Raw genomic sequence first — 13,337 nt, forward strand, 5'->3', positions numbered from 1 at the left:
ATTTTGACACTTCAACATTTGACTTATTTCAATATTTGGGATAATACGAATATACAAGTATCAACGAACCCTTACCCGACTCTGGTTTTATTTAGAATATTTTCTTTTCAAAAAATTTCCTTTTAAATGGTTTTCTTAATTTTTCCTAAAAAATCAAGTGGCGACTTCCAAATAACTCATTTTTCCAAAAACTTAACAAAATTGCCAAAGTTGCGAAATTGGTTTCGAAACCTTAGTTTTCGAAATCGGGTCGTAACAGAGGGTTGTTGATGTCCTGCCAAATTATATTTATTACTGAATTCTATTAATATTTTATAAATGTCAAAATTGAAAATTTGTCGATTATAACAACATACATATTGTTATGAAAGTCCAACTTCATCATCATTTTGATTTTGTGACATGTCATCCGGGAATAAGATGTAAATCATTAACATATAATTTAATATAAATAAAATATTCTATAAATTATTTAAAGAGTATATTGTTTACCGTCGAAAAACTCAATCTCCCAGCATGAAATGTTGAGTTTTGAAATTGACGTTGTCGTACAAAACCATATACTCCAACAAGTAGCCTTGTGAGTTTTTTATTTTTCATATCAACAACTATGTATTATTATTAGACTTTTAACAAACAAGAAAATAAAACGAGAATGTTTTTTTTTTAAAAAATAACAGCCTGCAAGGCTCATTGACGGTTGAGCCTTGTAAGGCTCATTGGCGGCTGAGCCTTACGAGGCTCATCGGAATTTGAACCTTGTAAGGCTCATTGGAATTTGAGCCTCGTTTTAGAAAACCTGATTTACATGGCGTTAAAAAATGTTGCCCTTTTGGTTTAATAATTAATTGAGTTGCCCTTTTGGAATTTTCGAAAAAATTTGTTACCCTTTTGGTTTCGAACTCCTGTATTTGTACTAATTCTATTTAAATAGTCCCTATTTTAATAACTAATTATAAATTAGTCACTAATTAAATTTCAATACTCTATAAAATATATATAAACATTAATTAGTTCAAATGACTTATTCATAAATTAATCACTAATCAAATATACATTAATTAGGTTTTATGTATTGTAAACGTTTACTTTGATAATAAAATTAGTTAGTTATTGAAAAAAAAATGTTAATTAGGTTTTGTCTCAAATCAATTACCAATTCAATTTGGGTATCTCAATAAAGATATACCATAATTGGCTGACTGAATTCAATAGTTCCTAGAGAAAAATGAATCCAACTCCTCTCTATTAGTGTATTACTAATGTAGTACCCGAAAAATGTTTGAGAAAAATTATTATTTATTTGCTTAATCATATGTCTGTAGTTCAGGAAAGTCTTGAAGCAACGATAAAGTTATCTTCGTGTGATTTATAGGTCACATATTCAAGTTGTGGAAGAAATCTTTAATGAATGAAACAGTAGAGTATCACATTTGCATCTTGATAATTTTTTCATTGTGAAATATTTTTACGTTTTTCAATCTTAATATTAGCACCTCTGAGACAATATTAATTTTTGAAGAGTTTCTTGAAAATGCTATCTCCGAGATTCAAATGAGCCTTCGTGCTTTAAAAAAAAGTTGTCTTTCGATATAAAACTCAATATTTTTTCATAATATTTAGTATTACTAGTTTAGTATATGTTTCCTACGTGTCAATCGATACAATTATATATAAAAGAATAAAATTATTAAAAATTAGAAATTGACGTTAAAATAAATGTTATAGTTAAACATTGTAATTTATTTATCGTCATTGCAACTTATAAAATTAATGAATATAATTTTCTTCAAAATTACGATCTGAAAATAATTTTTACTTATATAATTATCAATCTGCCAAGACTTAATAATAAATACTTTATGAGTAAAGATGTTAAATCTTGAAGTTTGTTGCATTTTAGTTTATGAAGTTTTACAAAAAATAAAAATAAAATCTTTTTGACAACATTTGATGCTCCTGGTGTAATTCAAAAAAATCTCACAAAATTTATATTTATATATTGCACATTTTATTTTAGAGAAAATACATTAAAAAAAAACTCATAAACTTGACAGCAAAACTTACTTTAGTACTTAAACTACACGGGCGTTTAAATACCCCCGTATCATCTTCGAAGTGATTTTTTTTCCACCCTGAGACTATAACACCACTCTCACCCGCCACATCATAGGCACATAAGCGCCACATCATAACCATGTAGGTATCACGCCATTAATTTTTAGTTCTTTTTTACTTATTCACTATTTTTTATTAAACACTTTTTAAGATTAATTATATCAATTAATTAATTTATAAATGCATACCCCCACCCTCTCTCTCTTTCTACTTCCTTGTTGTTCACCATTTCAACCTTCAATACTTACTTTTCTTCTTCTTCACTATTCAACAATTTTTTAAAATAACTAGAATGAAAAAATTCACTATAATATTCACATTATCTTCTTCGAACCCACCCCACAAATTTACCCTCTTGGAGAATGAATTTTTTTTGAAAGCCAAGTTTTTCTTGACAACTCAAATAAGAAATGAAGATTGCACAAGAAAGTTGATAAAAAAATATAAACTCTATGAGAAATATTTGAATAGATCTAAAAATCAAAATGAGTCACTCAAAATTCAAGAAAGTTTACATTTACGAAATTGACACCAATGATATAGAGCGAAATCAACGTCAATTGATTAATAACTATCTAAAAAGTAAACACTCTTAACGGTGTAGGATCTATTCTCCTAATTGATTATATTTCGTTCTTCAATTTTATGAAGATTATATTATATTTCGTTTAAGAAATAGATGACAAAAGAAATTTTGATAAAAAAAAATGAGAAATGATATATATTGAAATATGTATTAAGCAGAGATAATCATAGGTAGGGAATCAAAATTGCGGAAAATGCAAAGAAGGTCTATTTGTCCTTTATCAAAACAGTAAAAGTATGTCCATTCTTCCCACAGTTATGGCATTTCCCTTCAAACCTTTTGTTGTTGCCCCAATTGTTCTTCGAACTTCCTTCTCCTTGATGACTTTTGTACAGCAAAAATGAAGCTTCTATATTTAGGCTTCAGACCATGGATTATGATCCGCTTCATCCTCGTCTCTCCAATTGGAGCTTGTGGATCTAACTCTGAAATCTCTCGACATAGCATCTTCACCTTATGAAAGTATTGTGCAATTGTCATGTTGCATTGTCCTATCGAGAGTAATTCACTCTGTAAGAGTTAGAGCCTTGTATCATTTTTCTTTGAAAATAGATTGGCGAATGTATCCCAAGCCTGCTTTGGGGTGGTAGCGTCTCGTATATGCTCTAGCACATCCTCTTCGGCCGTTGTTTTCAAAGCGAACATGGCCTTACCAGCTTTTATCTTCCACTTTCGCAGAGTGTCGTTTGCATCTTCTGCTGCTGGTTGTGTCACCTCGCTACCGTTGACAACCTCCCAGAGATCTTGCTTTTGCATATAAGACATTATGCAAGTTGACCATGTACTGTAATTGCTGTTGTTGAGCTTTTTCATTCCGCCGACAACTTGTAGGTCTATCATTGTGTCAGCAACAAAAGTCTAAAAAAAAAAACTACAGTAAATGATCTCCCAAGGAACAACCTTGCTCTGATACCAAATGAAGAACTTAGGATACAATAAGCTCAAATAAAATATAACTGGACGAGTCTGGGAAAATAGTTTCCAGAGAATAAGAACAACGGACTTATCTTGTATTTAGTCAGTCAATGATCTTATATAGAATTACAACTTTAATAAAGTCACAATCCCACTAAACCACTAACTAAATCCACTAACCTAACTCTCCTAAACTTTAGGGAAAACTATCTGCTACTCTAGAAAATAATAGAAACCCACATACTAATAAAATATCAAACTAACAACTAAGCTAAGAAATAGCTATACTACAGAATTGGTCAAATTAAACTAGGAATGATGTTGTCAACTTTAGCAAACCCTAGATTATTGAATATTATAATGAAACATATCCAAATAGGACTAGATAGATGATAAGAATTCATATAGTCAACCCCAATTACGTTGATAACATTGAAACACGTATTATATAATCGTTTTTGAATATTTAAAGCTATAGTTCCGCCAATGGTATGCCTTTGGTGGCCCTTTCTTGCAAGAATTGTGATGGCTTGAAGAAACTACCATATGCTTTTGACCAATATTTCAGCCTTGCATATATGTACTCTGCTCCAATTGAATCTGCCCAATACATAATACCTCCCCTGCAAACACAAAGTTTAGAAGCTAATAAGTTAACTAACATGTCAAATGTATATGGGAAATAAACAACTTTGTTATTAGATATAAGGTGTCGTCCTAGGTACTTGATGTTGCATGAGTGTTAACTCGCGCTCAAAACTCCTACAACATAATTAAGTCCTACTTACTTATCCATTGCGCGTCACATCACCCTATCTATTGATGAAGAAGTGAAAAAGACTTTTTTTTCCACATGCAACTTATGGACATTTCAAACTACGATCTAAAGATTCCTTTTGAGCAAACTTATGAGAATATTTTGTAAGTTATTGCAATCAGTCTAAGGTTGAACAATATACAAGCAAACATTTGAACCAAGTCTACAATCTTAAGAATTGATAAAGAGCTCTTATAGTCATGTATATACCTCTCTGAAGGGAACTTCATCCCATGGACAGAAGCAACATCAAGGTCTGATGCTCTCACAACAACTCTTTCCTCAATTACTCGGCATGCCTCATTGACCACAGGGAAAAACAACATTTCCACAATTTCTTGGTCCATCACAGATATTGGCTGTCGAATTGCAATACAGCAAACATGTTAGAGTACTCAGTGAAGTATTACATAGATAATGATTATGACGAAAAAGGATCACAAGAAGATAAAGACACATTTTTACCTCTCCCCCCGGCATAATGCTTGCAAGTCTCCTTGACTCTTCAACTATTTGCAACACAGAGAGATCTGGTTCAGGGATCTTTCCCTTCTTATATAAGTAGTAGCCTCGTCCGTTTTTCTTGCCTGCATTTCTAAAATTAGTTTCCTAAAGCAAGCCGTTGCTAAGAATATTATGAAATAAGTAGTAATTTGAATGCGAGTAATAATATATCATCCATGCCTGTACGACCATTTGCCATCATAAGTTGAACTAATGGACACTGGAAAGTGCGATCTGGAAATGCTGCAGCGAACTCCTTGACTACTGCCAGAAATATACTATATCCAGACAAGTCGAAAAGCCTGCAAAATTAAAACGAGTATTTATTGGAAAGACACTATAGCAGCCAAATTACAATGTCTCATTTTACCATCCATTTCTACTGTAACTGTTTGATACAGACTTTAAGCACTCACTCGAATCACATAACATCAAGATCAATGCTAACAGATCTAAATATTTAAGCTATTTACGGAATATCATTAGAGAGCACACATCTATAATTTTAAGCCAACTCATAAGAGATAGAATTGGGAGAGAAGATTTTACTGGAAAGGTCCAATTCGCATGCCAAATTCAGTGATTACTCGATCAATTCTGTAAACATCAATGCCTAAGTTTGCCAATATCTCAGCTCCTTGCATGTATGGGAAAAATGTCCGGTTGACAGCAAAACCGGTGCAGTTTTTCACCACTATAGGAACTTTTTGGATGATCTTAGCAAATTTAAGGACATCTAGTATTACTTGTTTAGAGGTGTTTTCCGTCTGTACAATTTCCAAGAGTGGCATCACATGAGCAGGGCTGCAGAAGTAGATTAGTCAGAAAATTCAGTACAACACAAGGAAATTTGACAGCTAAATTGAAGTAGCTTATATACCTGAATAAATGTGTGCCCACAATGCGATCCTGAGATTTTGTCCTTGCTCCAATCACATTAAGATCAATGGTGGATGTATTTGACGCGAATATGCAATGAGGATGACAGATATTCTCAATTTCTTCAAAAATTGATTGCTTCAACAATACTTCCTCATTTACCACCTGAGAGAGAATAGGAGATGAAGGTTTCCACAATTGTAAAAGTTATAGCTGATTTTAGACTAATCAAGGCCACTGAACATAAAAATGCATTGATGCAAAGTTAAACAAAGAGTAGTATGGATCCGATGAGTAACCTCCATGACCATGTCTACATCTGTGAATTCTTCATAGTCCACAACACCTTTGAGGAGGGAAAAAGCCTTCTTCATTTTCTCCTCTAACAAATCTCCTCTTTTCACCAGGCTGTGGAGATTCACTGTGGCACAAATTATATGCATCAGCAACAATTTAATGCTATATTATGGAAGAAATGCAATATTTTATACCCTCTTAGGAAATGTAACATGTTACGTTCTATCTCAAGACTATGCATAGATATCACAGCTCGTAATTCTCATATACAAAGAAGAAACAGAGGAGAGAAATAAAAGCCCCTAAGATGCTTCAGGATAAATGAACAAACACAACAACCGAAAATTAATTCTCAACTCGACTAAGTAATGGAGGTTTTTGAAGTCCTGATTGAAGCATCCAAAGCCTGATAGACATTGTGTATTAGTTATTCGTAAGCCCTTCTACTCTTGTGAATGAACTCCTAAACATATTGAGTGCTGATTCATTTTCATTGTTTTCTACGTCCTTACATTTTTTGCACTTCGAGTTATTAACAGAAAAGCTTCACTTAGCCACCAAAAAGTGTAAATTTCTACAACTTATATCTGTGTAATATGAAAAAGACATTCCGAAAGTGGGAAAGGTACCTTCTATTGATTTGACTGACTTTTGCAGATAGTCGAAGTTGATTTCTTTGAGAATGACTTGTATAGAACTGAGTATAAGAGCTGTGGCAATACCAGAGCCCATTAAACCACCACCAATAACAGCAACCTTCTCTATTTTCCGGTGCTTAAGCTTACAGTCGGTAATGCCTGGTACCTGTACATAGTAGAAGTTCCAATTGCATCAAAGGATGACCGACAACACAACATTTGAAAGTATTTCTTAAAAGGGAATGGCTTACAAAAAACTAATAACATTGAGACTCTACCTTTGATGTTGCACGTTCAGCAAAATAAGCATGCAGCAGAGCTTTAGCAGATTTTGAGAGTACTAGTTCTCTGAAAACCTTGTCTTCCTACAAATAGCAGAAACTCATTAACTCGAGAACTAACAAGCCAAACCATACCGGAAAATCTCAAAACAAATATCCGAAAGACAATCAAACTAACCACAAACAAAATAGTAGAAATAGAAAAAAACAAGGACTCATTTAGCAGACCTAAGTGAAACTATACTAAGTAGAGGATGATAAAAATGACTAAGCACATAAACCTGATCAACTTGCATATTTCTTGCTACAAGTTTTTGCATGCTAAGAAATAACTTTATGTTGTGTGTTTTAAGCCTCACCTTTAAAACACCAGCATATCCTCCAGAAATGATACCTTCTTCTATCACATCAAGGCACGCTTTATAATGGGGAGAAGTCTTCAAAACCTGTTGTCTTTTAACTTCCAAGATAGCAGATGACTTATGTATAGGTTCAATTTTATCTGTCCTTCGAAGTGTATGAGTACGGGCTATCCGCCCTTCTGCAATATCTAATGCCCAGAGACGAGAAAATGTTAAGAGGTCTTCATGAGAAGCTACCACATCATCGATAATGCCCAACTCCTTCCCTTCTTCTGAGGTAATGATCTTGGATGACTGTCACATTATAATGACTAGTGTTTAGTACAAAGATAGGTGAAAAGGAAAAAGGACAAACTCCCAATATTTTCGCATTTAGACAACCTATTAACTCCAACTAACAAGTTAATCAATGTTACATTGTGAGAATGGAGTACATCTTTTGTCAATTTCAACATAACAATATCAATGGAATATAATCTGGCTTACCATTAACATCTCAATAGCCTTTGATGTCCCAACAAGCCGTGGAAGACGCTGAGTGCCTTCAACCATATGTGTGACTTTATCAACAATAGCAATAATATATCAACAAGCTACACTAACTTAAACAAACAAGACATGTTTACCTCCACAACCAGGAATAAGTCCAAGCTTCAGTTCAGGTAGACCAAGTTCAGCCCTCGACGTTGCTATTCTAGCACTACAACCCTAAACAAAAAGAACAATAATAAACATATCAGGTTAAATACTAAAAGCTAAAACCATGAAACTGAACTTGAGACAAAAATAACAAACCATAGCCAATTCTAAGCCACCACCAAGGGCAAATCCTTGAATAGCAGCAACAGAAGGCTTCTTCCCATCTACATTACAATAACCAAAATCAGGACAAATAAAGCTATATATTGAGAATAAATTAAATCAATGTATATTGTGTTAAATACTTTCAATTGTGTCAATCACAAGTTCAACCGATGCATCCGGTAGAAATGAAGTGTCCCCTGTGACAGATCAACAAAAGGATTTTGTCATCATTTTACAATATAGTTATATAAATTACTACTCCCAAAAAAGTCTTTTGAGTAATGTTCAAATTTGATTCGCATACTGACCCGAACTCCACAGTTATACAAAGAAATAAAAATAGAAGGTGTTGAGTTATGATTATACCATTCTTTTGAACTTTCTGAATGATGTTGATGTCAAGACCACCACAAAATTTGTCATCTCCTACAATGTTTGAAAGACAAATTGATGTCCAAGAAAATTGTAAATCATAAAAACTACTACTACTAAAATATTTTTTAATATGGACTAAATAAAAATCAAATTATTTTCAATTATGTAATGTTTATTGGGTTGATCTGAGGAAATACACGCTTTGCACTTTTGTGTCTGAATTAAAGTACTTCCCAAGTGTTAGAGCTTTGGTCATATTTCATTGTAAAATATTGAAAAAAAATAATTATTTTAAAAAGAAAATTAAAATTATATTTAATCATGAATATAAATTAGAATTCTTTTTCATTTTTTGTGAGTAATATAGAGTGGGGAAAAAAATGAAAACAATTTTTTGGTGTTTTTGAATTTCAAAAAAAATTATGACCAAATGTATTTTTCAGAGTTCAACTTTAAAAGAATAGTTACAAAATTCCATGGCAAAATGCCATTATTTTTGCGAGAAGAGTTGTTTAATACAGTGGTATTATACTTGAATCAAATGATCAAATTGTGTATAATAATCAAATATGAGATGAAATCTTTAAATAAGAAAAAAAGCTATATATGCACATTATTATAGTATTAATTAATTACCAGTTAAAACTATAGCTTTGACATCGTTTCGTTCCACAGCTTCTTCATATTGCTCTTTCAAACCATCTATCACTGTTCCCAAAAACACAAAAAATTAATACTTCTATATATAATAATAAATAATAAATATAGCAATGAATATTAGCAATCAAATTCAAAACTAAAGTTTGGCAATCGTTTTCTATAACATTAAAGAAGTAGTTCTTTTTAATACCTGCTAAAACGACGTTAAAATGAGACGGAGACGGAGACGGAGGCGGAGGAAGTATGCATGAGTTATAATAAAACTTTTAATCACACACATATGTAAGCATCGTTGTTTTCCTTCACCAAATAAAATATATATATATATATCATGCAAAGCATCATTAATCCTCAAACAAAGTTGGCGTTAATAATATCGGATATATAAAATATAATTGCTAATAATATGAAAATTGATTATAGTACTAGTGCATATATATATATATAATTAATTAATTACCTGAAAGTGCCAATGCATTAACAGGAGGATTGCGAATTCTGATAATTGCAATTCCATCTTTTCCAATTTCCGTGCTCACTAATTGGGAGTTTATAGCCATTATTATATTACTGCAAATTCTGAAACTCAAAATATGAATTTGTGCTTTCCACCTTTTAATTAAAATTACTTTATTATAATTCCAAATAAAAAGACTAACTAATTATATATTAATACTCTATCACATAATAAGTAATTTATAACTACAGCTAGCTAGCCTTTATTTTGCTAGAAAAGTAAATGGATAATTACTTATCTTTCCAAATAAAAAGTACAAACAAATCACCACAGAATTTACAGCTACAGCTTTAGTTTGCTTGAAAAGTATAAATTGCTAAAATTGAATATATGTGGCTTATACTGCACCAAAATTAATCTTTAGCAATAATTAATTAATGATAATAATTTCATTATTGTTAATTTTTTTTAGAGACAATTGTTAGTGACAATTATATTTTAGTATTCTTTATAAATATTGTTAAAGCTTATAGCAATATTAGATCTAATGATGATTAAATAATATCGGAGATTTTTGTACTCTTTATTAATAGGCATATTTATTAATTTGAAAAGTTGTTTTCCTTGTGAAGTTACTTGCTTTTCATAGTACTATTCATAAGGAAATAAGGATATTAATTGTGACATAGTTTTTATTTTATCCCTCTTCGAGAGCTTTTTATTTCATCCCCCTCCAAAAGCTGTCAATTTTTTTGTTTATTGGTGACTCGAATCCGTATTTAATTATATGTATTAAATAATACTGTTTTTAAAAAGTCTTACCTAATTCACTATAATAGAAATAACTTTTATCGGTAATAAATATGTATATTAACAAAGAGTGTTAAAGTATCTAACGGCATTAGTTAATTGTAATTACGTCAAATGTCGCTACAGACTTTAGTGACATTTACAAAGAATGCTAAAATATAATTGTCGCTAGTAATTACCTCTAAAAAGAACATATTTGACGGCAATTTAGCTATTATCATTAATTAATTACTGTTAAAAATCATTTTGAGTGTAGTAATTAAACCCAAAATAAATATAGAGACAAAGAATGAAAAAATGGAGCAGATTTCTGGTAACACAGAATAATTCTTTCATACTAATTCCTAGCTTGAAAAATAAGCTAAAGAATTTGGTGATTTTACTAACATATATAATTTATTTTGTAGAAGACAATTAAGTGGTTAACTTAGGTCAATAGATATTATATGACATATATACTAATTAAGATAAGATGAAGGTATAAGTGAGAAAATAATTTTAAAAAATGAAAAAGGACAAAGGGACTACACCTGTCTAGTTATGGCCTTCAATCAATATATAAAGGTGCTCGATCACAAAATTATATTGCATCACATGCTTATATAGTTATATTTACAGAAAAAGTTCCCTTCAACGTCTCTCCATTAATTTACACATAAAAAAAACAATCACTCCCTAAAGGTTTTAGGGAGATTTTAATATATTTGTGGTCTAAAGTCAAAATTAAATGAATGCTTTAATTTATTTTTTTAAACAAATATGAAGTTTATCATAGCCATAATAATTTATATATTTAGAATTATACTAATAACTTTACATCTTAAAAGTTTAAAAGAGTAGACCTTCGATTTTAAAATTTTTTTACTTCTTTCGTCTCTATTTATGTGGCACAACTCTAATTTTGAGATTAAACAAGTCTTATTTTTATCGTAAATTTTTTATAGATTTTTTAAATATTTTGAATTTTCAATTATTGTGAATTATAGTACTTTTAAATTTGAAGATTTCATGCGTAAATTTTCGATCAACTTAAATCGTTTGACTCCCCAAAAAAATGAAAGGTGTCATATAAATTACGACAAAAAGAGTAATTTTTTTTCAAAAATGTAAAATTTCCCATTCATTTTTACTTTAGATTACTAATGTGCTTAGGCCGCTCTAGAGTGAGTCGATAAGGCCGTCTTAACCCCTAAGTCACTAAAGTCATCACTTGGGGGTTCCATTTTTAAAAAAAAACAATACTTATAATATTATATGTGTTATTGTTTTAAAAGAAATTATATGTACAATGAGTGCTATGATTTATATTAAGGAAATTGCATATGAGATAAATATAAACCTGAATTTCGTAAGAAACAATTTGATGAAAATATGAATAACGAAATCACAAAGTCCCTTGAAGAGTCTTTTAGAGTTGATTACTTTATATATGTACTAGAGTAGATCAAACTACTTTTTCACTCAAAATAGATCTGAACCAATTGAAGCATATGAAAAATATATTTATTTTCTTATTTAGTGGTAAAATATTGAGATCACTAGATGATGAGAATTAAAAAAAAATTGTCTTAACCTTGAATTTCTTAACACATAATAATTATTCTGATATTAATAATTTAATTTTTTTTTTAAAATTAAAAATATTAAAGAGAAATAATGCAAGTAGAAGGTAATAAATCGACACCGCATGTTGTTGAGTCGGCCGCGTGAGTCGACACCCTGTAATGTACGAAAATATATTTGTGCAATTGCAGCCACAACATATTGGATACAACCGTACTCGCACCGTGGCTGAAAACGAAACATCACCAACTAGAGAAGTCTCGGAGACGGTGCATTGATATCCGTATTAGCACGTGTCTAATATTTATTGTATTATTTTAATTTTAATGAGTGTAATATAAATAAAATTTGGATAATTAATTAATTTTTTAATATGATTTTCAGATATTTAAAGTTAATTATTGTGATATAAATAAGCCAAGAACCATGTTAATTAGTACATAATTTGAAATAAGTAATTAATGTTAAAGGTAAAATATTTTCTTATTCATACTCTATATATAATATTCATATTATGAGTAATTTATTTTAAAAAAAATAATTTTACAAATGATATATTAATTCATACTCTATCTATTTTATTGTCCTTTTGGCTCCTAATTCATAAAAAAATTATTATTAAAAATAAAAAAAATTAAAATTACATAAATTTTACAAATAATATATTTTTGTTTTAAACAGACTAAAAATGAATTACAGAAAAACAAGATTTGATTAACAAGATGAGAGGCACTTACTCTTTTTTTATTCTTATTGACAAGATATATTTTTGTTTTAAACAAACTAAAAACAAATTACAATAAGGAAAACTAGATTTGATTGACAAGATGAGAGGACCACATACTCTTCTTTTTTTATTGACAAGATATATTTTTGTTTTAAACACACTAAAAATGAATAGAAAAACTAAATGGCATGATTGATTTTTGGCACGAATGACAGAACGTGGTGCAAATGACAACAATAACCTCTTGGCTCTAAAATCACCTAAATTTGCTTCCAAAAAAATAATACAACCTTTGATTTTTATTTTTTATTTACTTTCTCCTTTACTTTATTCATTTTATCTCTCTTTCTAGAAAATGTTTTTAAATTTTCTCATATTTGATTGACTTAAATGTTTTTCAAACAAACTTATTTTCCTCAAATTATAAAAAAATTTCTTACCTCACTTTGTACCCTGACCCTCCCCATTCAAAAACATTAAATTTTCTAAAATTCTCTTTTAAAAAAATCAAATTATTTTGTCTTTACCCCTCAGCCCCCCGCAA

General features: G+C 30.3%; 1 protein-coding gene across 1 annotated transcript; it reads right to left on the minus strand.

The window, feature by feature from the left end:
- Positions 1–3,907: 3,907 nt before the first annotated feature.
- On the minus strand, positions 3,908–9,842 carry LOC102586729 (peroxisomal fatty acid beta-oxidation multifunctional protein AIM1-like). The gene is made up of 17 exons (XM_006354337.1): positions 9,697–9,842; positions 9,213–9,284; positions 8,568–8,627; positions 8,342–8,398; positions 8,193–8,260; positions 8,024–8,105; positions 7,884–7,939; positions 7,395–7,691; positions 7,033–7,119; positions 6,746–6,920; positions 6,119–6,240; positions 5,821–5,984; positions 5,490–5,744; positions 5,121–5,242; positions 4,902–5,023; positions 4,647–4,795; positions 3,908–4,242 (listed from the first exon to the last, which is right to left on the minus strand). The coding sequence occupies exons 1-17, from the start codon at positions 9,794–9,796 to the stop codon at positions 4,092–4,094; spliced, it is 2,139 nt and encodes a 712-aa protein (XP_006354399.1). The 5' UTR covers positions 9,797–9,842; the 3' UTR covers positions 3,908–4,091.
- Positions 9,843–13,337: the final 3,495 nt, after the last annotated feature.

This window comes from Solanum tuberosum, unplaced genomic scaffold (assembly GCF_000226075.1).
Source record: "Solanum tuberosum cultivar DM 1-3 516 R44 unplaced genomic scaffold, SolTub_3.0 scf00177, whole genome shotgun sequence".
Lineage (NCBI taxonomy): Eukaryota > Viridiplantae > Streptophyta > Magnoliopsida > Solanales > Solanaceae > Solanum > Solanum tuberosum.